At 36.6% G+C, this 20771-nt stretch overlaps 1 protein-coding gene across 3 annotated transcripts in view; it reads left to right on the forward strand.

Annotated features, from left to right (window-relative positions):
• Nucleotides 1-20771, forward strand: part of NALCN (sodium leak channel, non-selective) — a 361051-nt gene that overhangs the window by 34201 nt on the left and 306079 nt on the right. For all 3 annotated transcript variants that reach the window (XM_066235655.1, XM_066235656.1, XM_066235654.1), the window contains exons 4-7: nucleotides 3629-3712; nucleotides 4300-4439; nucleotides 4532-4660; nucleotides 20521-20675. In XM_066235655.1, the coding sequence (XP_066091752.1) occupies nucleotides 3629-3712; nucleotides 4300-4439; nucleotides 4532-4660; nucleotides 20521-20675 (508 nt within the window). The remainder of the gene's footprint in view (nucleotides 1-3628; nucleotides 3713-4299; nucleotides 4440-4531; nucleotides 4661-20520; nucleotides 20676-20771) is intronic.

Below are 20771 nucleotides of genomic sequence, written 5' to 3' on the forward strand. Positions count from 1 at the left end.
TATATATTAAACTATAAATTTGAATTTTAGACAGTAAAAATGTAATATATTTAGGATATAAATATAATAATATAAGAGAGAGTTATATTCTAAAACCCAACTACAATTTCCAATCATTCAATAAACACTGCTCGAGCACTTAGATGATCTCGTAACTGCCTGCCCCAGGGGAAGAGACAAAACAAAGCCGAGCCCCTGTCCTCAGAGAGTGCGTGGTCCACTCTGTGGAACTGGCTTGCCAAGCGCATATGGGCACTTCTATTTTCTACATCCAACCTATTCCTGAAAGTATGTTGGATAGTATATTTTCAGAAAACAGGAACCTGTATTCCATTATTTTAAATGGGAAAATGAATGTATTACAGAAACCCAACCAGTATCTCCAAATATCACTAAATCCCTCACTAACATAGATAGATGCCTCTCCACCTGCATAGCGCTGTATAATAAGCAGCACTTAAACACTCATGGCTCAGTTATTTGTATTTATTGAATTCAGTGATAGATATTTTGTATACACTCTCCCCAAACAGCTACATATGCTCTTATATAAATAAGAGAAGTAAGTACTGTCTACCATATTTTATTGAATCTACGAGGTTGTTAATTGTAAGATGAGGCATCACTTTACAGGTCCTCAAGAAAGAAAAAAATGCTGTTAATTACACTTTGATTGTAGGATGTAAGATTGTAACTGATGCATCTATTATAATATTCATTTTAAAATTTAGAAATGTTACATTGTGTTTGGGAGAGGGGAGAGTATGTCTTAAAATTGATGAAATATGAGCAAACTGACTGGGATGGATAGATTTAAATCTTGGGTCTCATGAAAGGTTATATATCAAGGGGAAAGTAGGGAAGAGGAGAGTAATGATGCACTTAACACCTGTGCACTGTTAAGTAGACAAACAATGCCAGCCCAGAATAGCAGCAGAGCTTTACCTACATTTTGCACACTATACCTTCTTCCAGAATTTGTGAACAACTTCGTTGTTTCCACTGGCGCATGTGCAGATTCATTATAGTGGGTCTAGCCATGTAGTGGTTTGAGGGAAAATATTTTTGCAAATAGAAATAGTGATTATCTGTATAATGAGAAGTCAGATAATGAGAGATAAACCTTTATTGTTTTGTGAAAATGCTATAATGGTGGGGAAAAGGGATGTGGGGAGGAAGCATAAAAAATGAAAAACCCTGTTTGGGGATGTTATACAAGTCTTGAAAGAGGAATATGAATGTCTCGAAGGAGTAGTAGCTGGTCTATGACACAGGCAATGTGGCATGAAAGTAAAGGATCTCACAGTGAGAGAAAAGGCGCGGAACAGCAGACCTCTAAGTAATCAGGGATGGCAGATGGGAGGTACACGTGGAGGAGGAGAGGGTTCTGTGAAGGCAGGCCCGGCTGCACCACGGACAGACTTGCATGCCCTGCAAAGAGCCTAGATTCTGTGGTTGGTAAACATGCATGGGGGATTCAAATCCAAGAGTGAGAAGATCTGATTTGTATTTGAAAAGTTCACTGTAAAGGCAACATGTTGGATGCACTACAGCAGTGGTTCTCAACCTGTGGGTCGCGACCCCCGGTCGTTCGACCTCCACCGGGGTTGCGACCCACAGGTTGAGAACCGCTGCACTACAGGGAAGAAAAGTTGAAACAGAGAGCTCTTCTGTCAAAAGAATATCTTTAAAAATTTTTGTTAGAGGCCCTGGCCGGTTGGCTCAGCGGTAGAGCATCGGCCTGGTGTGCGGGGGACCCGGGTTCGATTCCCGGCCAGGGCACACAGGAGAAGCGCCCATTTGCTTCTCCACCCCACCCCCCTCCTTCCTCTCTGTCTCTCTCTTCCCCTCCCACAGTGAGGCTCCATTGGAGCAAAGATGGCCCCGGCGCTGGGGATGGCTCCTTGGCCTCTGCCCCAGGCGCTAGAGTGGCTCTGGTCGCGGCAGAGAGACGCCCCGGAGGGGCAGAGCATCGCCCCCTGGTGGGCAGAGCGTCGCCCCTGGTGGGAGTGCCGGGTGGATCCCGGTCGGGCGCATGCGAGAGTCTGTCTGACTGTCTCTCCCCGTTTCCAGCTTCGGAAAAATAAAAAATAAAAAATAAATAAATAAATAAATTTTTGTTAGAGGAATGTATTTATTTTAAAGATTTCACATGTTTTATAATGTTTTCCAAGTTTGAAGCTCCCTTCCAGTTAATTCTCACTCTCAAATAATTTGTTTCTAATTGACTCCCCCACTAATTCCTGCTCTGAGAACCATTCTAGCTCCCCAGATCTCTTAGAAAGGCAAAGATAAACCAATAAGGAGATATATGTTTGTGATGTTGCAGAGCATCCAGTGTATTTCAGACTTTGAATTCTTCAGACAATTCTCAGTTGTTTATTTTCCATCTGGCAAGAGACCTTGGTAAAAGCAACATACATCTTCATAGCACTGCTGAAGTAATAAATAATAATGCTTAGACACAGTGGCAGATGGGCCCTGGGAACTCAGAACCATAAATCATGTGCTCATGAAACTATAGCAGTGTATATTATTTTGTAGATTGTAAACTATATCCCTATAAATGTCGTCAGGTAAACGTCTTTGTTTCTCTGCTTGTTAAATACTTGCATGGCAATATAAGTTGCTTTCTGACATGTATAATTGGCAGCTTCTCAGTGTTTGCCTTTATAAAAATTAACAGGCAGCTCTTGAATAACTCAATTCCCCAGCCACGAACATGGTAATTTTTTCCCCATAGCTCAAGCACTCTCTGCCCTCTACTTCCTGTTGATACAATAAACAAATTAAAACCTTTCTTTCATATTTGAAGTGTTAAAATTTTTTGAATATCACTGGGCATTCATATGTGTTACTCTGCGTATTTTGTAAGCAGGTCAAAGAGACAGTTTATTATTTGAAAATCTTATAACTCAAGTATTAACACCGTAGGATTTAAAAGGATCTGGACATAATTATAAATTGAAGAATAGCAACCTTTAACCAGTTACGTTTAAGAGTGCTTAACCATGCAAGTTGAAAAAGAGGCAATTCTATGCATTCTAACGGCAGAGTAGATTCACTATTAAAAAACGAAAATATTATGTCTTACCTTTTTTTTTTTACATGCATAGTCCCCATTAAAGACAAAGTAAATATATGTTTCTTTGAAAATGAGGACAAATTGCTTCTTCCTCATTTTTCATTTAGCTTCAAGTAAACTTCTGGTTAATTTCCCACTAATGATAGTTGATCCCGCAGGTCTCAAGGCCTCCGCAAAGACCATTGTGTACTAGTGGTTCTTTAGAGAGATGGTGGAGGACCAAGCTTCCTATTGAGTAGAATGGCCTTTGTTTCCTTAAGTCGTAGCATTTGTATGGCTAGGAGAAGAAGTAGTGATGTTTTCCCTATGCATACATTTAAAATTTTATATGCAAACTTCTATAGTTACTGGTATTTTATAAATTATTTTCCTCATCTATACAGCCGTTTAAAATACCAAAGGTATTCTTTTTGAAAATCTGTTTAATTATAACATAAAAATTGTGGGTAGCTTTTATTAAATTAACACATGACTATTCCCTCCACAGATTTTAAAAAAAACTTATTCCTTTGCCTGATAACACCATGTGAAATTTATTTTTAGGGTGATAGTTCCTACGTGAAAGATCGCTGGTGTGTTTTTGATGGATTTATGGTCTTTTGCCTTTGGGTTTCATTGGTGTTGCAGGTAATTAAAAAATTTTAAATTATAAGTGGTTATTTCCCAAAATTATTAGATCTAACTATTGAAGATATAACTAGATATATTAAAGAATATATGTCAAATGTCATTGTGAACTTCTCTACAACATTGTTATTTTAGATGTTTATTAGTAAAAAAGCCTAACATTTTAATCATGGTCAACCACATTTGTGAATAATTTCTTGATCAGAAATGAAACTTAGTACTATGGAAAATTGTTTTTTATTGAACAAATATAACAAATCAAGTCTTTGAAACAAAGGAAAGAATATGGGGTGAGATACCAGTATTTGTGAAATAAAAACATTGAATTTAAAAATTAAAATTTTAGTCTTTAATGTGACTGAATCTTCACAAAAACAGTTAAAAATAGAGATACTTTGGGGTGCATATTGATCTACATAAAATACTATATTGCACATGGGAAATGCCTTACTGTGAGAAATGGGGATCATATATTAAAAAGGTCTAAAGGAGGAATTTTGTTGGAAAGTGATAGAATTCAAAGTTAAGGGGGAATGCTGTCTATATATGCCAAAACTAAACTTGTTTATTCGTCTTTAAATCCACAGGTATTTGAAATTGCTGATATTGTTGATCAGATGTCACCTTGGGGCATGTTGCGGATCCCAAGGCCTCTGATTATGATCAGGGCATTTCGAATTTATTTCCGATTTGAACTACCCAGGACCAGAATTACAAATATTTTAAAGTAAGCACTGCTTTTACATAAGTTGAAGGGGGAAAGTTTATGCCTTTTTTTTTTCAGTTTTACCTATTTTACTTATTTTTTTTTCTCCCTAGGCGATCAGGAGAACAAATATGGAGTGTTTCAATTTTCCTACTTTTCTTTCTGCTTCTTTATGGAATTTTAGGAGTTCAGATGTTTGGAACATTTACCTATCACTGTGTAGTGAATGACACAAAGCCAGGGTAAGTTTAATGACTAACTGCATTTTAAAAATATGTTTAATTGAATTGGAGTGACACTGGTTAAGTAAGTGATTAACAAGGACGTTTTTGCAATTCTTGTGTGAAAAAATCTCTGTATCTAATTTTTTTTAAAGTTTTTGTGTACTCTCTGTTCTATATTCTCTGCTTCCTCAGAATTGTTTTGTCCAGTTTCTTAAGATAAGTATTTAAGACAATCCAGACTGAAAAATATCACCCCTTGGGAAAGTAGATTCAGCGAATTAAAGTGTACGTTTAGAAATTTTCCTCAGTGTGGCGTAAGGAAGAGTGCGTTAACATAATCCCGTCAGAGTAAAATAAGATGGGAATGGAAAATGGTGTAACTGTTTTTGAAAGACAATTGGACAGTTTCTTGAAAGCTCAACAGACACCTACCATATATCCCATACATTCCATTCCAGGCATTAAATAAAGAGAAATTAAAACATATACCTATACAAAGATTTACACATAGCAACTTTATGTGTAGTAGCCCCAAACTGATGACAACCCAAAGTTTCATCATCCGGTATAGGAATAAACAAGTTTTGGTACATCCATATAATGAGTACTGTTTAGCACTAAGTAGTATGAAATATTGTTACAAACATCTTGGATGAACCTCTACATAATTATGCTGAGTGAATGAAGCCAGATGGAAAAGATGACATATTCTGTGATTCATTTATATAAAATTTTAGAAAATTCAAGATTGTCTATAATTATAGGAAGGAAATTAGTGGTTGCCTGGGGATAAGGGTTGGGATAGGAAAATGGATTACCAAGGAGCACAAGAACACCTTTGGCATTGATCAGTATGTTCATTATCTTGATGGTTCTGTACATATGTCAAAATTTATCAAACTATACATTTTAATACAGGGTGGGAGAAAAGTAGGTTTAAGTTGTTCCTATGAAAAATGATCCAATAATTAATAAATAATAATATAAGAATAACTCATGTATTCACAACTGTAAACCTACTTTTGTATATGCTGTATGTACAGTTCATTGTATGTTAAGTATACCTTAGGATAGCTCACTAAAACTGTCTGAAAATGTTTTAGTGTGAAGTAGAAATGGGATTTTCTCCATATGGTTAAGTCAGTTGTCCTAGCTCTGTTTATTGTGCGCTATTACCTGCTGAATTTGATGCTGCCTTTCTCATTTATGAATTCCCTGTTCATATTTGGGTCTGTACCTATAGTTGCTATTTTGCTTGACTGATCTATCTCTTCACTAATATCACTCTCTGAATTCATCTAAATTACAACCTGGCTTAATGCATGGTGTCACATTTCCAGTTCCCAGCCTTACATAGGCTCAGAGTCCTGTCTTCTGCCTCATGTGCCATTAAAACCCGAGCTCCCGGACACTGGGTAATTAGCTCTCATTCATGATTATACCATTTAGCCAACTAATGTACTTCCCTCCCTCCAGTTTTTAGTTCCCTCTCATGTTTTGACATTTTGCAATGTGTTTTTATTTCCTGTGAGCCTAGAAAAATTTAAATGTTAGCATTTATTCAGCAACTCTAGTTCTCTGTAGTGGAAAGAGTAGAATTTAATGTAGCCCATCTTGCCAGACTAGCATGCTGACACCCATAGCAATTCTTCCCCCTATTTTCCTCACTACACTGTAGGTCCTGAGGACACATAACGGCAGAATGGAGAATATTCATTTTCTTATTGCCAGTACTTAGTATCCTAACACAGAGTAAGTACTTGGTAGCTATTTACTGAAGGCATGGTTGATGATATATTACATTTAGACAAATGATACTATGACACATTGATAAAGAAAAGGAAAATTTATAGAATAGAGAAAGAAAAGCAACTCACTAAAGGGACAAAGGAGAAATAGTTAAAATTAGAGAAAAGCAATAGATTGGTACAAACACAGGGTAGGAAAGTTGAAGGAGGTGGTAAGGGAGTTGACTGTGTGGCTGACAGAAGAGACAAATGCATGAACAAAACCTGTAGGCAGGTTTTGTTTTGTTTTTTAAGTATATGTAGGCTGTAGAATATGTCTAGATTGTTCCACGAATGACTATGAGGATGGAAGAAGATGTTGTGTGGGCAGGAGACAATAGCCATAGAGGTGAAGAACAGAAAGAACCTCTGGATGAGGAAGCAACTGTTCTATAGCAGCAGTGAGTGCAGGAGGCCGATTTAAAGTTTCCGTTTCATTGAAAACCATGTCAGAATGGGAGAATTTTAAAACATACTGACACAGAAGATCTGGTATCCTGCTGGCAGGCTCCACTTTGACACATAAAATATAACACAAACTGGGAAGACACACATGAGTACCTTCTGAACTCACAGAACTCAAACCACTTCAGTTAAGCACTCTTCACCAGCTCCAGGCTATACTATACTCAGTATGTACAGAGAAATAAATGTCTTTGAAAAAAAATATTAAAAGACCTTCTGTATTCTGAATATTAGTTCCAGTTCATTACTTTATCCTAAAAATGGAGTTCACTTTGAAAAATTTCATAAGTGTGGCAGAATTTTCAGTTACTGGAAACATAGCAGTTATGAGGAAATATCTGAATTTTCTTTCTTCCTCTTATTTGTAAAATAAGCCCAATAGCATATTTTACATGCTGTATAATATATATATATATATATATATATATATATATATATATCCTTCTCCTTATGTGATTCTTAATTTACTGTTTAAGGAGAATAGGCTTAATTATCCACGTTAACAATGTTGCTCATAAAAAAATTTTTCATAAATTTGATGATTTATTTCAAGGATCAATCATTTATACCATTTTTCTTTTAATTTTCAGTTCAGTAGTAACCGAGTTTTGAAGCCCCACTCATAACCAGAAGCACTGTTGATATACTTCTACCATTATTTCCAGTTCAGACATTCATTTACCTTTTTTAAAAAGACTCAAAAAACATATAAAGTCAAGATGAAACGCATAAAACTCCAAATTAAAATTGCTTTCAACTTTTTTGTTTCCTTTTGTTGCTTCTTAACTAGAAATTTCTCATAAACGTGTCTGAGTCAAATGTTAAGCTACAGTATGATGGCTCTGCGTCCAGCAATCAGTGGTGCCTGTGGTGAAATGACCTCGTTTCTTTTAATTGTTGTCCTTCAACAAGTTTTCCAATTTCTGCTTAATTGAGTTGCATGCACTATACTCAAATATTGGGAGAGTTTTCAGACAGAGAGGTGTCTGTTCAGAAACCTGTATATCCTGGAATTGATTATGTGTAATCTGTGAGGCAAACAGGATGACTAAAGATACAACTGAATACACGCAGTTGTGCTTTTTATCTGGAACTGATTTCTTTTAAAATGGATAAAAGGCAACCTTAGCTATGTCCTCAGCAGCATTACTAGGACAGCTTTAAATTCCTCTCCAATATGAATGGTGACCTAAGGCAATTATGAAACAAGTAACGATATTTGACTAAGCAAAGCAGTTCATAAGCTAAAGAAAGTAGGGAAGAGCAATGACCTGTGGCAGAAACAGGTGTGCAAAAGGCCAAATGTGATGGCAGAAATCTCCCTCAAGCTCCAAGAGGAAAGTATAAAAGTGAGCTGGTAGGTGAAACAGAAAAGATGAAGACTTACCTGACACCTTGTTATTACCCCTTAGAAAGAAGAGTAATTTATTTGTAGCGGTTTAACAAATAATGAAATCTTATTCCCTAGAATGAGACAATGAGGAAAACTTTAAGGTAAATAAACGTTCCCTATATAAAAATATATATAGTATACTTTAATACTTCCCTTGTAGAATAGTATATATAAAATTTTACTATACAGAGAGCAGGATTCAACCCGAAGTTCAGGTACATATTTGTGATGAATGGATCATTAGCTTTAAGACCCAGAGGTATGGGACCATACATCACAGATGTCCAGACAATCCTGGTGTATCTCTGTTGTCTCAGAGTAATTACTGATAGTTTTCTTTTTCATCTCCGGGCAGTCTCAGTGCAGACTAAACATCCTATATGATCAACTTGCTCAGGGGTGGCTTAAATGGCTTATTGTTATTTTATAAAATCATTAAGACTAAGACTAGAGACAATGTAAAGTTGGATTTGGGGCAGATTTTTGTTGTTGTTGTTGTTTTTTATTTATTTCTGGTCCAAATAAAATTTTTTTATTATTTAGGATAATTAGAAAAAATAATGAGGTTCATTTTTAATAGAAAGGTCAGAAGAATTAAAAATAGAAGCAGTGGAACTTAGAATATTAAATTTTAATTAATGGACATTATTAAGAAAGCATTTTTTAGACTATGTAAAGTCGCAAGGGACTCAAATCCACACAGAGGTATGTGAAATCTTGATTTATATTTAAACTTCTTTTGAAAGGATGAAGAGCAGCTGCTGCATTTAACGTCCAGGATTCATGCAGATATGTCTGCCAAGTTGGAGACAGGAGAACAAGTTTGGATAAATGCATAATGAAAACATTTTCTTTAAAATATTTAAGTAAGAAATGAAAATAATAGTACCTGTAGAGTTCTAACTAAATTAGTAGCAACATTTGTGGAGAACCTATTAAATATCAGATATTTTGCTTACATAACTGATTTTTAGAACCATCTGAAAGGAATTATTTCCCCTATTTTTCATATGAGGACACAATCCCAAAGAAGTTAAATAATACTGCATGTCCATGTGATAAGTGAGAGAGCCAGGATTTGAACTCCAGTCTAATTTCTGAATCCATGTTTGTTCCTCCATCTTAACAATTTCTGCCATATTTTAATTCCAAATTTATAAACCTATAGACATATAAAGATCAACATACATATATATAATTTTTTATAATATGTGTCATAGAGAAAATTAATGTCCACATTACATCCGATTTCTACCCTGTGTAGATGTGATATTCAAATCTCATCTGAATCTATAAAATAGTGAAATGTAATAATATTTATATTATTCCGATATCTTTTTTAAAGTTATTGTGCACATCCATTTCAAAAATGTGGATTACCTGAGTCACCGGTTAAATCACACTTTTAATATGATAATTTTAAAAAATTAAACATAAGAAAATATTTCAGAATAATCTAAATTCTCATATGAAAATTAACACCAGCATGATTTCCATCAAAATGACGAAATCATTTTCTAATCTTCAGTATGATAAAAGTAAACCCTACAGTTTGAAAGAGTCTGATCATGATTTTTTGATTAATTACAAATAGCATTTCTTTTGATCTTATGTTTACATCTGCCAAAGAAAGATAACATAATAAAATAGATTTTAAGTCATTTATTTATTATTATAAGTGGTAAATACCTTTATTGAACAATTGATATAGGTTATTTTATTATTTAATATTCATAAAAACCTAATAAGTTATGTTCTTTTTTTACACTCTGGTCTTACAGCCAAGATAATTGAAGCTCATCAGATTAAACTAGATGTCCGAGATTAAACAGTTTATAGGTGACAGAAGCAGACTCTAAGCTCAGTTCTTTATGATACCAGTTTCTAGGCTTTTAAATATTAATTGTAATTTGGTCAAAATATATAAAATTATCTTCAACACAGGTAACCAAAATATTTGAATAAAATCTTTGGTTACAAGGAGTACATGCTTAGGAGACAAGCTCTAATTGGGGAGTATGAGTAAGTGGTTAAGGTTGCTTATTTTAGGACTGAATTCTGAAATGATGTATTGGAACTTCTGAACATACTATGTGAATGTGAGGCGGGGCCAATTCAGCCCCGCTCAGTAGTGTTCACTGCAGTTGTCCCTGTAGAAATATGAAGTAGCATTTTGATATTTCAGGTTCAATCAGACCAGCCTGCTCCCCCATTGCCCTGGCCCCTTCGTAGAAGCCACAGTGACATTCAGTGACTATAGTAGCGCTAGAGGCACATTTTGGAAATTCACTCCTAGGATCAGATTTCTCTGATAGAGAAACTCACCTGGGTAACTTGGTAAATATGTGGCCACTAAGCCCCATCTGTGGATTCCTATTTCTAGGGCTGAGTTTGTCAGAGTCTGAACTGGTTAGTAATCAGTGATTTAAAACCTTAGTTTACATTAAAATTCCCAAATATAGGCCATATAGTAGGACACAAAATTTGCATGGCTTTTAAAAAGATAAGTATTGGAGTTTCAAAAAATATGTATTAACCTTTTAGTTAGCTGTGGCAGCTCTACCTGGGGGTGACTTGAGTTTCCTCTTCCCTTCAGGCTATTTCCCTGGAAATGTCTAAGAAGCATCAGAGGTAATTAGAGACTCTTGTCTTTCTCTCAAAAAAGCAGGTTGTCCCTATGTTCTGGGAACTGCAGGGCAATCATTCCAGTTTTATTCATTCAGTGACTCATGTTTTTTTAGGTCTAGTGATTGACAAGTGCACTTTGTGGTTGAGGACATCTGGAGACATGGGACTTCGGTGCTTTCTAAATTCTTCCTGGCCTTCATTTTTTTTAATTCTATTTTTCAATTCCAGTTTACATTCAGTATCATTTTGTATTAGTTTCTGGAATACAGCATAAATAAACAAACAAAATTGAAACAGACTCATAGACACAGAGAACAGACTGATGGTCGCCAGAGGGGACGAGGGCTTGGGGGACTGGGTGAAAGGTGAGGGGATTAAGAAGTACAGATTGGTAGCTACAAAATAGTCACAGGGATGTAAAATACAGCATAGGGATTATAGTTAATAATATTTGTAATTATTATGTATGATGCCAGAGGTACTGGAAATATCGGGGGCCTTCACTTTTAATGCGAATACACGGTCTTAGTATTGGGGAGCCTGTGGCTTCATTTGACTGTCCAAAAAAAATGGAAGCCTTTGAGGTGGAAAAAGTGCTGCCCTTCAGCCATACACTCAGCCAGAACATATCCAAAAAGCACAAATATATTTTGAGCTCTTAATATGTATGAAGCACTTTATATTCATCATTGCTGATTTATAAAGTGATCTCATACATGGGGTATTCTGACCCTCATGAGACAGGAGAGGTAATAGCTCCTTGCCCCACACCAATTAATTGGAAAAATCACCAACTAAATGTCCTGTATGCTTGGCCTCATATTCTGGTGGCTATTTTCCATTAGGCCAACTCCCTCCTTATAGATAACGCCCCACCCTGGATCTTCTAGTTCCTGAAGCAAAAAGGGAAGATTTATTGCTTGAGAGGCTCTTGGCCTAGATTTGAAATGTCAAGGGTAGTAGATTTGTATTAAAACCCCAAAACAGTTTTTACATTTTTAATTTGAAGCTGATCAGTGTTTCTTCTGTGTCCTGATAGTTTACTTTTCTAGTATTCTTTTTGAGTACATTCTTTGTCTCATCCTGCCTCAGATGCCAGTCTTATGGCCCCTGTCATGTGGGTTGTCCCTTATCCATGTTGGCAAAGTAGTGAATGATATAGTTAAGGATGTAAACTTGGGGTAAATATATAATTTCATATATATGTGTGTATATATATAATACAAATATATATAAATTATACAGATATAAAGAAGTAAATGACTACTTAAAATACTTTTAAAAAGTAAATAGCTTATTCTCATTCAAATATTCATTCATGATGAATTCAGTTCTTTATGGCTTTGCTTATCTAGCCATTCAAGGAAGAATGAGAAAAAGGAAGAGTCATAATAAAATATTCTTTAACAGTAAAGGAAAATTTATTTTCTAATTTCTTAGAAAATGTGCCAGATTTACTTGTTTATGAAAAAGAGGTGTGATGTCAATATTATTTTCTGCTTTGGACTGTTTATCTTGTCCGTAGTCCTTCTAAAGGTCCGGGCAGAGTAATTAAAAGTTTTCAAAAATCAATAAATGGTTTCATCTCTGCGAATTCAAGGGTGGGATTAGTTTTCCAAAGCACCCAGCTTTAGAATTAGCCAGGCCGAGTCATAGGAGTTTTTAATTAATCCTGAAAGAGGAGGCCAAATAGGAATGGAAATGGAGCCAGGTGATTCTCTAAGTAAACCTGAAGGTGGGTGACAGCCAGAGCAAGTTCACTGCCGGCATGTGCAAGGAGGGGCGCATTCATGCCCACTAGCAGTAAGGCAGTCCACGACCGAGGCTATGTTCATTATTTTCCCAGGTGTGAAGATTGTGTGTGTGTCCTTGTCTTTTCCCCCAATATACACATCTCTGTGTAGTTTAAAAATTGTTTGGGAGGGTAACAACTGCTTGTTTGCAGCCCCTGAGAAAAACCTGTGAATAGCTTACACCCACCAATGAAAGAGTAAAAATGGTGCTCTCTTTCGCTTCCTGCCTCACCTCTTTCTCTCTCTCCTGTGCACACACAGACTTTGACATTTCCACTTTTCCAAATGCGTTGTATATCCTGCCCTAGAACTAGTGTCTGCTGATCCTTTAATAGCCACTCCAAGCGTCACCCATACTGGAAGGTTTTCCCAGAACTACTCACCATTCACCACCAGCAGGCATATGCAATGTTCTACTTTGTGCTTTTGTAATTCCATGATCATGAGATAGATTCCAAAGCATTCATCATGCTCTTCTGTGAGCATTGTTTTTTTGTTCTCTCTCACACTAAGCAGTAAAGTCTCTGAGTGTGAAAATACTTCTTAGTCATCTACCTTCCTAGCATGCTGGGTGACATAGAATAGACCTGTGAAAAATAATTAGTTTGAGTGAATGACCAGGCAAATGAAATAAAGTTAGCCCATTAAGAATATGGGAAAAATAATTTTTGTAAAGGTCTGAATAATAAGTGTAGTGATATTCATAAAGACGGTAATTACAAAAGGCCAACACAAAATGCACTGCAATAGCAGTGACAGCAGTTTGATATTGGTAGAGAAAGATGATGTGGATAATGAAAAGAAGAATCTGAACACAACATCTTGAGCTATTGCATTTGGCATTGGTGAGTCTTATGGATAGATGCAAACAGAACACAGTGGGGCATGTGGTTTCACTTTAATCATTTACCTTTTATTTTTCTTTCTTTTTTGAGAGAGAGACAAAGATAGACAAACAGGAAGGGACACGAGAAGCATCAATTCTTTGTTGTAGCACCTTAGTTGTTCATTAATTGCTTTCTCATAAATGCCTTGGCCAGGGGGCTTTAGCTAAGCCAGTGACCTTTAGCTCAAGCCAGTGACCTTGGGCTTCAAGCCAGTGACGTCTGTGCTCAGGCCAGCAACCATGAGGTCATGTCTGTGATCCCACACTCACACCAGAAACCCTGCGCTCAAGATGGTGAGCCCAGGCTCAAGCTGGCAATATTGGGGTTTCAAATTGGGGTCCTCAGCATCCCAGGCCAATGCTGTATCCACTGTGCCGCTGCCTGGTTAGGCCTTTTCTTTTATATGAATCTGTTGTGAGGTCATTCTAGGAATTGTTTTTCAAATGGCTATTTTACAGATGAGGAAACAGAGGCTCAACTGGTTAAATGAATGCCCAAGGTAATTAAGCTGGTTAATCACTAAAGTGAGATGATACTCCTTATGTTCCAATATACTGGTCAATGCTCTGTACCATCAGGAATAATAATTAACTTAAAACCATACAACTCTAAAGTACTGAGAAATTATTTGGAACTGTTATTAAATAATTTTAGCAATTAGCTAAAAATATATTTTTCTTAGATTTCAAACTTTTTATAAAAGTTATTTGTAACTAGATGTTTGGTTAAGAAATACCAAAAAAAAAATATGCCAGACAGATAATTAAAACCTTTTGAAAAACAATTAACTGCTTTGAGGGATTCCAGTACTTGTTTTGAAACACAGCAGCTACTAAAGCCAGAAATTAGAAAAATGAAAAAGCATGTCAATTTTTAGATATCACACATACATAAAAAAAAATGTGTAAAAAACACCAGGATCCAGTTGTTAAAGAGTTTCTCCTATAGTTACTTTATAAGCAAACAAACAAACAAATAAATTCACCATAAATTTAAATAATGGTGAAAAGAAAGATACATTCATTTACTTGGAAAATAATTATTAAGCATTTTATTAACCATTTCGTATGCATTAGTCAGGGTTCTTCAGAGAAACAGAATCAATAAGGAGTATATATAGAACAAAAGGGAATTCAGGAATTGGCTGATGAGATGGTGGGGCTGGAAAGAGCAAACAGCAGGCCAGCAAGCTGAGAATTCCAGCAGGAGTTAATATTGCAGCCTTGAGTCCAGAGCTGTCTGGAGGTAGAATTCCTTCCTCTTTGGAGGACTTCAATCTTTTTTCTCATTAGGATTTTGACTAATAGGATGAGGCTTCCCCACATTATGAAAGATAATCAGCTTTACTCAAAGTCTACTGATTTAAATGTTAATCACATCTTAAAAAAAACCTAGCTTCACAGCAGCCTCTAGACTGGTGTTTGACCAGAGACTTGGGCATCACAGTCTAGGTAAGTTCATATGTAAATTTAACCATCACAGACTATCTGTCAGAGACTTTAGGGAATTTGAGTCTGGGGAACAGTCAAGTTTGGGAGACATCCAATGTATAAGTGATCACACAACCTTGAGTTACACATATCCCAGGTGCCAGAAATAAAACATGAGCATAGCTTAAGAAGTTATAGTAGGAGAATATAACCTAGTCTGAGGGACTTAGGGTGACATTCTACTGAGAAAGTGACATTCAGGCAGGGTCTAAAGACTAGAACATGGTAACCAAGAGAAGATGGGAGGAGAGAATTTCAAACAGAGGAAAAGGCCCTGAAGTAGAAGGAGCACACCAAAAGCTGGGAGAAGTCCAACACGTTTGGACACTAAGACACTTAGGGGAAGGAAAAGAACTAAATCCTTCAGTGTCTTGTAGTTTGTATTAAAGATTTGCTACCAACAGACATAATGTAAGACAGTGATGATGAAAAGTCTCCCTGTTGTGCTCTGTGGTGAAGGGATCAGAAAAGTTGAGTGGATACCAGATGACCAGATAGGAGGCTAGATAGTGTACATGTGAGAGATGAAGAGAGGTGAATCAACTCAAAAGATGTTCTGGAGGATATTTAGGGGAACATAATGATTAATATGAAAGTTGATGGAGAAGTAAGTATCAGGGTGATTCTGGTATTTCAGACTTTCTCCACACTGGACGATGGTGCTGTGGTGCAGATTGGTGTGTAAGGAAGTGGTGGCAAAAGTAAAAGTCAGCTTGACCAGGGGTTGGCACAGGGGATAGAGCGTCGGACTGGGATGCGGAGGACCCAGGTACAAGACCTCAAGGTTGCCAGCTTGAGTGTGGGCTCATCTGGTTTGAGCAAAGCTCACCAGCTTGGACCCAAGGTCGCTGGCTTAAGCAAGGGGTTACTCAGTCTGCTGAAGCCCCACAGTCAAGGCACATATGAGAAAGCAATCAATGAATAACAAAGGTGTCACAACGAAAAACTAACTAATGATTGATGCTCATCATCTCTCTCCGTTCCTGTCTGTCTGTCCCTATCTATCCCTCTCCCTGACACTCTCTCTGTCTCTGTAAAAAAAAAAAAGTAAGAGTCAGAGTTCAGGTAGGGTAGAGTTATTGGTGCTGGAACCAAATGGAAAGATCTAGTAGGCAGTTGGACATGTAGCTCTGAGAATCTATAATGACGTCTAGGACAAAAGAGAATTGAAACAATGGACATGGATCTGACTGTATAGTGAGAAAACATCATGAAAAAGAGAGGAAAGCCAAGGACCAATGTTAGAGCAACTCAGTATTTAAAGGTCCATTATAGGACGAGGAGACAGAAAAGGAGAATGATCTGAGAAGTATGGACAAAACTAGTATCTCCAAAGCCGGCATCTCAATGCATCTCTCCAAGTCTTCCTCCCATAGCCACATCTCTCTCTATCCACAACTAGAAAAGGTTTTCTAGTTTTAAGGGCTCATGTGATCAGGTTGGACCCACCTAGACAATCCAGGATAATTATCCAACCTTAAGATTTTTAGCCCTGTTCACATTTGTAACCTTAATCCCCTTTTGTCATGTAACATAAAATACTCACAGGAGATTCGACTGCAGATACCTTTAGGAGTCATTATTTGGCCTACTACCAGAACAACTATGTGGACTACTATTGAGAAGTCACAGAAGATAACAACTAAAAATTGTCTAATTGGATGTAACATGTGGAAATAAACGAGCAGTTCTGTGGATTTGAGATCACTGAAAAATTAAATTAGGGAGATTCAAGTAGGTAGTTTTTTTCAAGAATGCTGACTGTGAGCAAGAAATGCAGGTTTTGAAACCACTTAAGGATGACTGAGTATTTGTTATGACTGAGAAAATCATTGTCTATATTAAGATTTGGCTTATTGGAACAATAATTCTACACACACACACACCCCCCCCCCCGATTTCAGAGAACTTATTGTTCTATCGTGAATATCTGAGAGAAAATGAACAACAGAATAATTAACATCAAATAAAAATAAAATCTGGAAGATTTCTTGTTAACTGAGCAAATAAAACTAAGATAAATAATACATATTCTGAAACTCTTGACATTTATTTTCATTTTTAAAAAGAGTTATTATCATGTGGTTTTAAATACATGTATTCCAGAGCAATTAATCATCCAATAAATGTGCCTCTAAGAAGCATTTGCTAATAGCTTGATGTTGGCAAAAATAATGTGTTGCCAACATCTGCTGCCTCTGGAGCCCAAAGATTTCAAAATAATATCTGTGCTGGAGACACTTGTGCTTAAAATGAGAATTGGTGTTAATATGAAGGAAAAAAATGGAGTCAAAAGGAAAATATACTGTCATATTTATAAGTTAGTGAAATCATAATCACGATAGCTGACAATTATCAAGTGACTAACTTATTCCCAGCAATATTCTGAGAATTGTGCATAAGCTCATTTTACATCAGCTCATTTGATCATTAAAACTCCTACAAAGGAGGTGCGATTGTGGAAAATGAGGCAGTACACACAAAAGATGACATTTTAATCTATGCAGTTAACCAGTATCAACTATCATTTTAAGTACTTTACAGATGTAAATCATTACATTTTCATCACAGTCTTATGAGGTAGGCATTTTCCTGCCATCTTACAGATGAGGAAACTGAGACACACTTAAGTGAAGTCAGACATGTAACAAAATTACTTAACTAGAAGTCACATCCAGCAGACTGACTCTCGAGTCCAATTTCCTATCCAAATGGCTGAGAGATTTTTTTCTTAATTTTTCATGTAGACAGTGCTTTCTGACGTTGTTATCGTCTTTTTAAAGTGTTGGCAATGTAAAAAAATTACTAATTTTGATTAATAATCAAAGTTAAAATTTTCCCTCTCTGAACTTCACATTATCTTCTTCAAATTTAAATAAAGTATTGGACCTGACCAGGTGGTGGTGCAGTGGATAGATAGAGCATCAGACTGGAACGCAGAGGACCCAGGTTTGAAGCCCCGAGGTTGCTGGCTTGAGCACAGGCTCATCCAGCTTGAGCGTGAGGTTGCTGGCTTAAGCATGGGATCATAGACATGACTCCCATGGTCGCTGGCTTGAGCCCAAAGGTCACTGGATTAAGCAAAGGGTCACTTGCTCTGCTGTAGCCCTCTGTAAAGGCACATATGGGAAAGCAATCAATAAACAACTAAGGTGCCGCAATGAAGAATTGATTCTTCTCATCTCCTTTCCTGTCTGTTTGTCCCTATCTGTCCCTCTCTCTCTCTTTTTCTCCCTGTCTCTGTCACAAAAAATAAAAATAAATAAAGTACTGGGTGATCTATAAAGTTTCTTTCAGTTGTATAATTCTGTTAACAAAATGCTTTCAGTATCACATGCCAAAATTCCTTCTTTACCTTTGACAAGTATTTATTGTTGTATTTTTACCTACTAGTATTTATGCTACATTTTATTTTTGTAATGATTAATAGTTATGTATAATAAGCATTTATTGAGTACTAGCAACATATCCGGTGCTGTGCTGAGTGCATTACTTACTGTATTTTTTTTTTTAGTCCTCACACAATCTTCCCTTTTAATTATGATTGCGCTTCCTATTTTACTGGTAAGGAAACTGAGCTTCACACATAGGTTGGATATTAATAGACGTAGACAAAAGTGAAGTGGTTCCCAGAGGGAGGGGTTGGGGAAGGGGAGAGTAAGATGGGACAAATATACAGTGACGGAGAATGATTTGACGTTGGGTGACGGGCACACAATGCAAACAACAGTTCAGATGCTATAGAGATGTTTACCTGAAACTTATGTATTCTTATTAAACCTATTAAATTTAATTTCTAAATAAATTTTTAAAATTTTACAAGGAAATAGAAACCAAAAAAAATGTGCAGAATTTTAATTAAGTCACATAACCAGTAAATGGTAAAGCTTGGGATCAAACCCAGACAGCCTTACTCCAAAACTCTGAAGCTTTGTTCTCATGTGTGATGTGTGGGCACCACCTCGGAAACACAGAGTCAGGTTAGACTTCAGTGACCACGGGTCATTTGGCCTACGGTAAAAGTGTAAAATGAGAGAAATAAGTGATGTGTCTGCCCAAAGTTATGTCTTTCTGAGAAACCAAAGTGGTAATTTCCACAATTAAAGCCTTTCCCTTGGGGTTTGCATGTAGAGTCCAAAGGAGCAGCTTAAAATGTGAGTAGAGGGGACAGTTATTTAAATACCTATTTCTTGAAATAATAGCCATATTTTCTCTCTGGTAACTAACAGGATCCTGAAGGAATGAGCACTGGTGTCTGAGATGTGGGCAAGGCTTTTAGAGCTTGTTAATGACTGACACAGAACTGGACAAGGTCTCACCAGTCATCAAGGAGCGCGAGTGCGTGCGTGCGTGTGTGTGTGTGTGTGTGTGTGTGTAATACTGAATATGTGTATGTGTGGTGGCCTCAAGCAGCTAAGGAATTGCACAGAGTTATGTGTCAGACACTAGAGAAAGTCTATCCCAGCAGCCAATTGAACATAGTTATTAAAGAACAAAAATGTGATCCAACAAGTCTGCCTCAATTTGGCCATAAGTGAAGGGAACTGAGACTATTCTAAGGTTGGTCTCTTTTAGGAAATGCTGAGAAACACTGATGTAGTGGGAAATAATTTCTAATAAAATCATGGGTTTAGAGGGCTTATGAAATCATCTAGCCTAAACTTTGACTTCTACACAGTCCGTGAGAATTGCCTCAGATAGCAGCCATTTGGGGCTCATTGTTAAGGTCAGTTCAGAATGAGATTCCACAGTCACCATTCCAGTGATTATCTGTACTTACTACAAAGAAAGCCGTTACACACCTAAACTCTTCTACATCCACTTAATCTTCTGCTTGCCCTCCAGAAAGATAAAAGTTATTATCACCATCCATCTTAAAAAGCCTTAATATTCCTAGAGCTATCACTAAATCACCCCATAGTCTTTCTTTTTCCAAGGTGATACCTTTAGTTCCTTATTTGTGCAGTTTTCTTTCCAAACTGCACATTTGCCAACACAGCAGAAGGCCAAGTGTCATTTATGAGCCTCATAGTGTTTGTGCCAAATGGCAAATGACTGTCATCACATTTAAAATTGCTTAGAAGTAGAGAAGTAAAGCTTATGCTCACAGTAAGATAAGGATTTTGTAACTAACAAGGGATCCACAGATAAGTTAACATTTCTTGAATATATAAAAAAAAACTTTTGCTTATCTGGATCTTGAATTTAAAGACAAAAAAATGGTAATAATTTTATCAAGACCTATTGTGGGAATGAATCAAATACTTTTGAGAATGTGCCGATATGTTATTCATGTAGTGAATACTGTTCATGAATCACAAATCTTAAATCTGTGTCCAAATACAGCAGGTATTAATGAAGAGTGATTACTTATTCACTTTAATCATCATTTGCCATTGTTCAAGTTGTCTAACCCTTTCATGTGTTGTTCACAGAAATGTGACCTGGAATAGTTTAGCTATCCCAGATACACACTGCTCGCCAGAGCTAGAAGAAGGCTACCAGTGCCCACCAGGATTTAAATGCATGGACCTCGAAGATCTGGGACTTAGCAGGCAAGAGCTGGGCTACAGTGGCTTTAATGAGATAGGTCTGTCTTACTGGTAAAACACATTTTCAGTTTCTATTTTACAATGTTTATGAAATGGAGAGAATAGTTATATATAATTAATATTTCATGTTTAGA

This window comes from Saccopteryx bilineata, chromosome 6, assembly GCF_036850765.1.
Source record: "Saccopteryx bilineata isolate mSacBil1 chromosome 6, mSacBil1_pri_phased_curated, whole genome shotgun sequence".
In the NCBI taxonomy this organism is placed as follows: Eukaryota; Metazoa; Chordata; class Mammalia; order Chiroptera; family Emballonuridae; genus Saccopteryx; species Saccopteryx bilineata.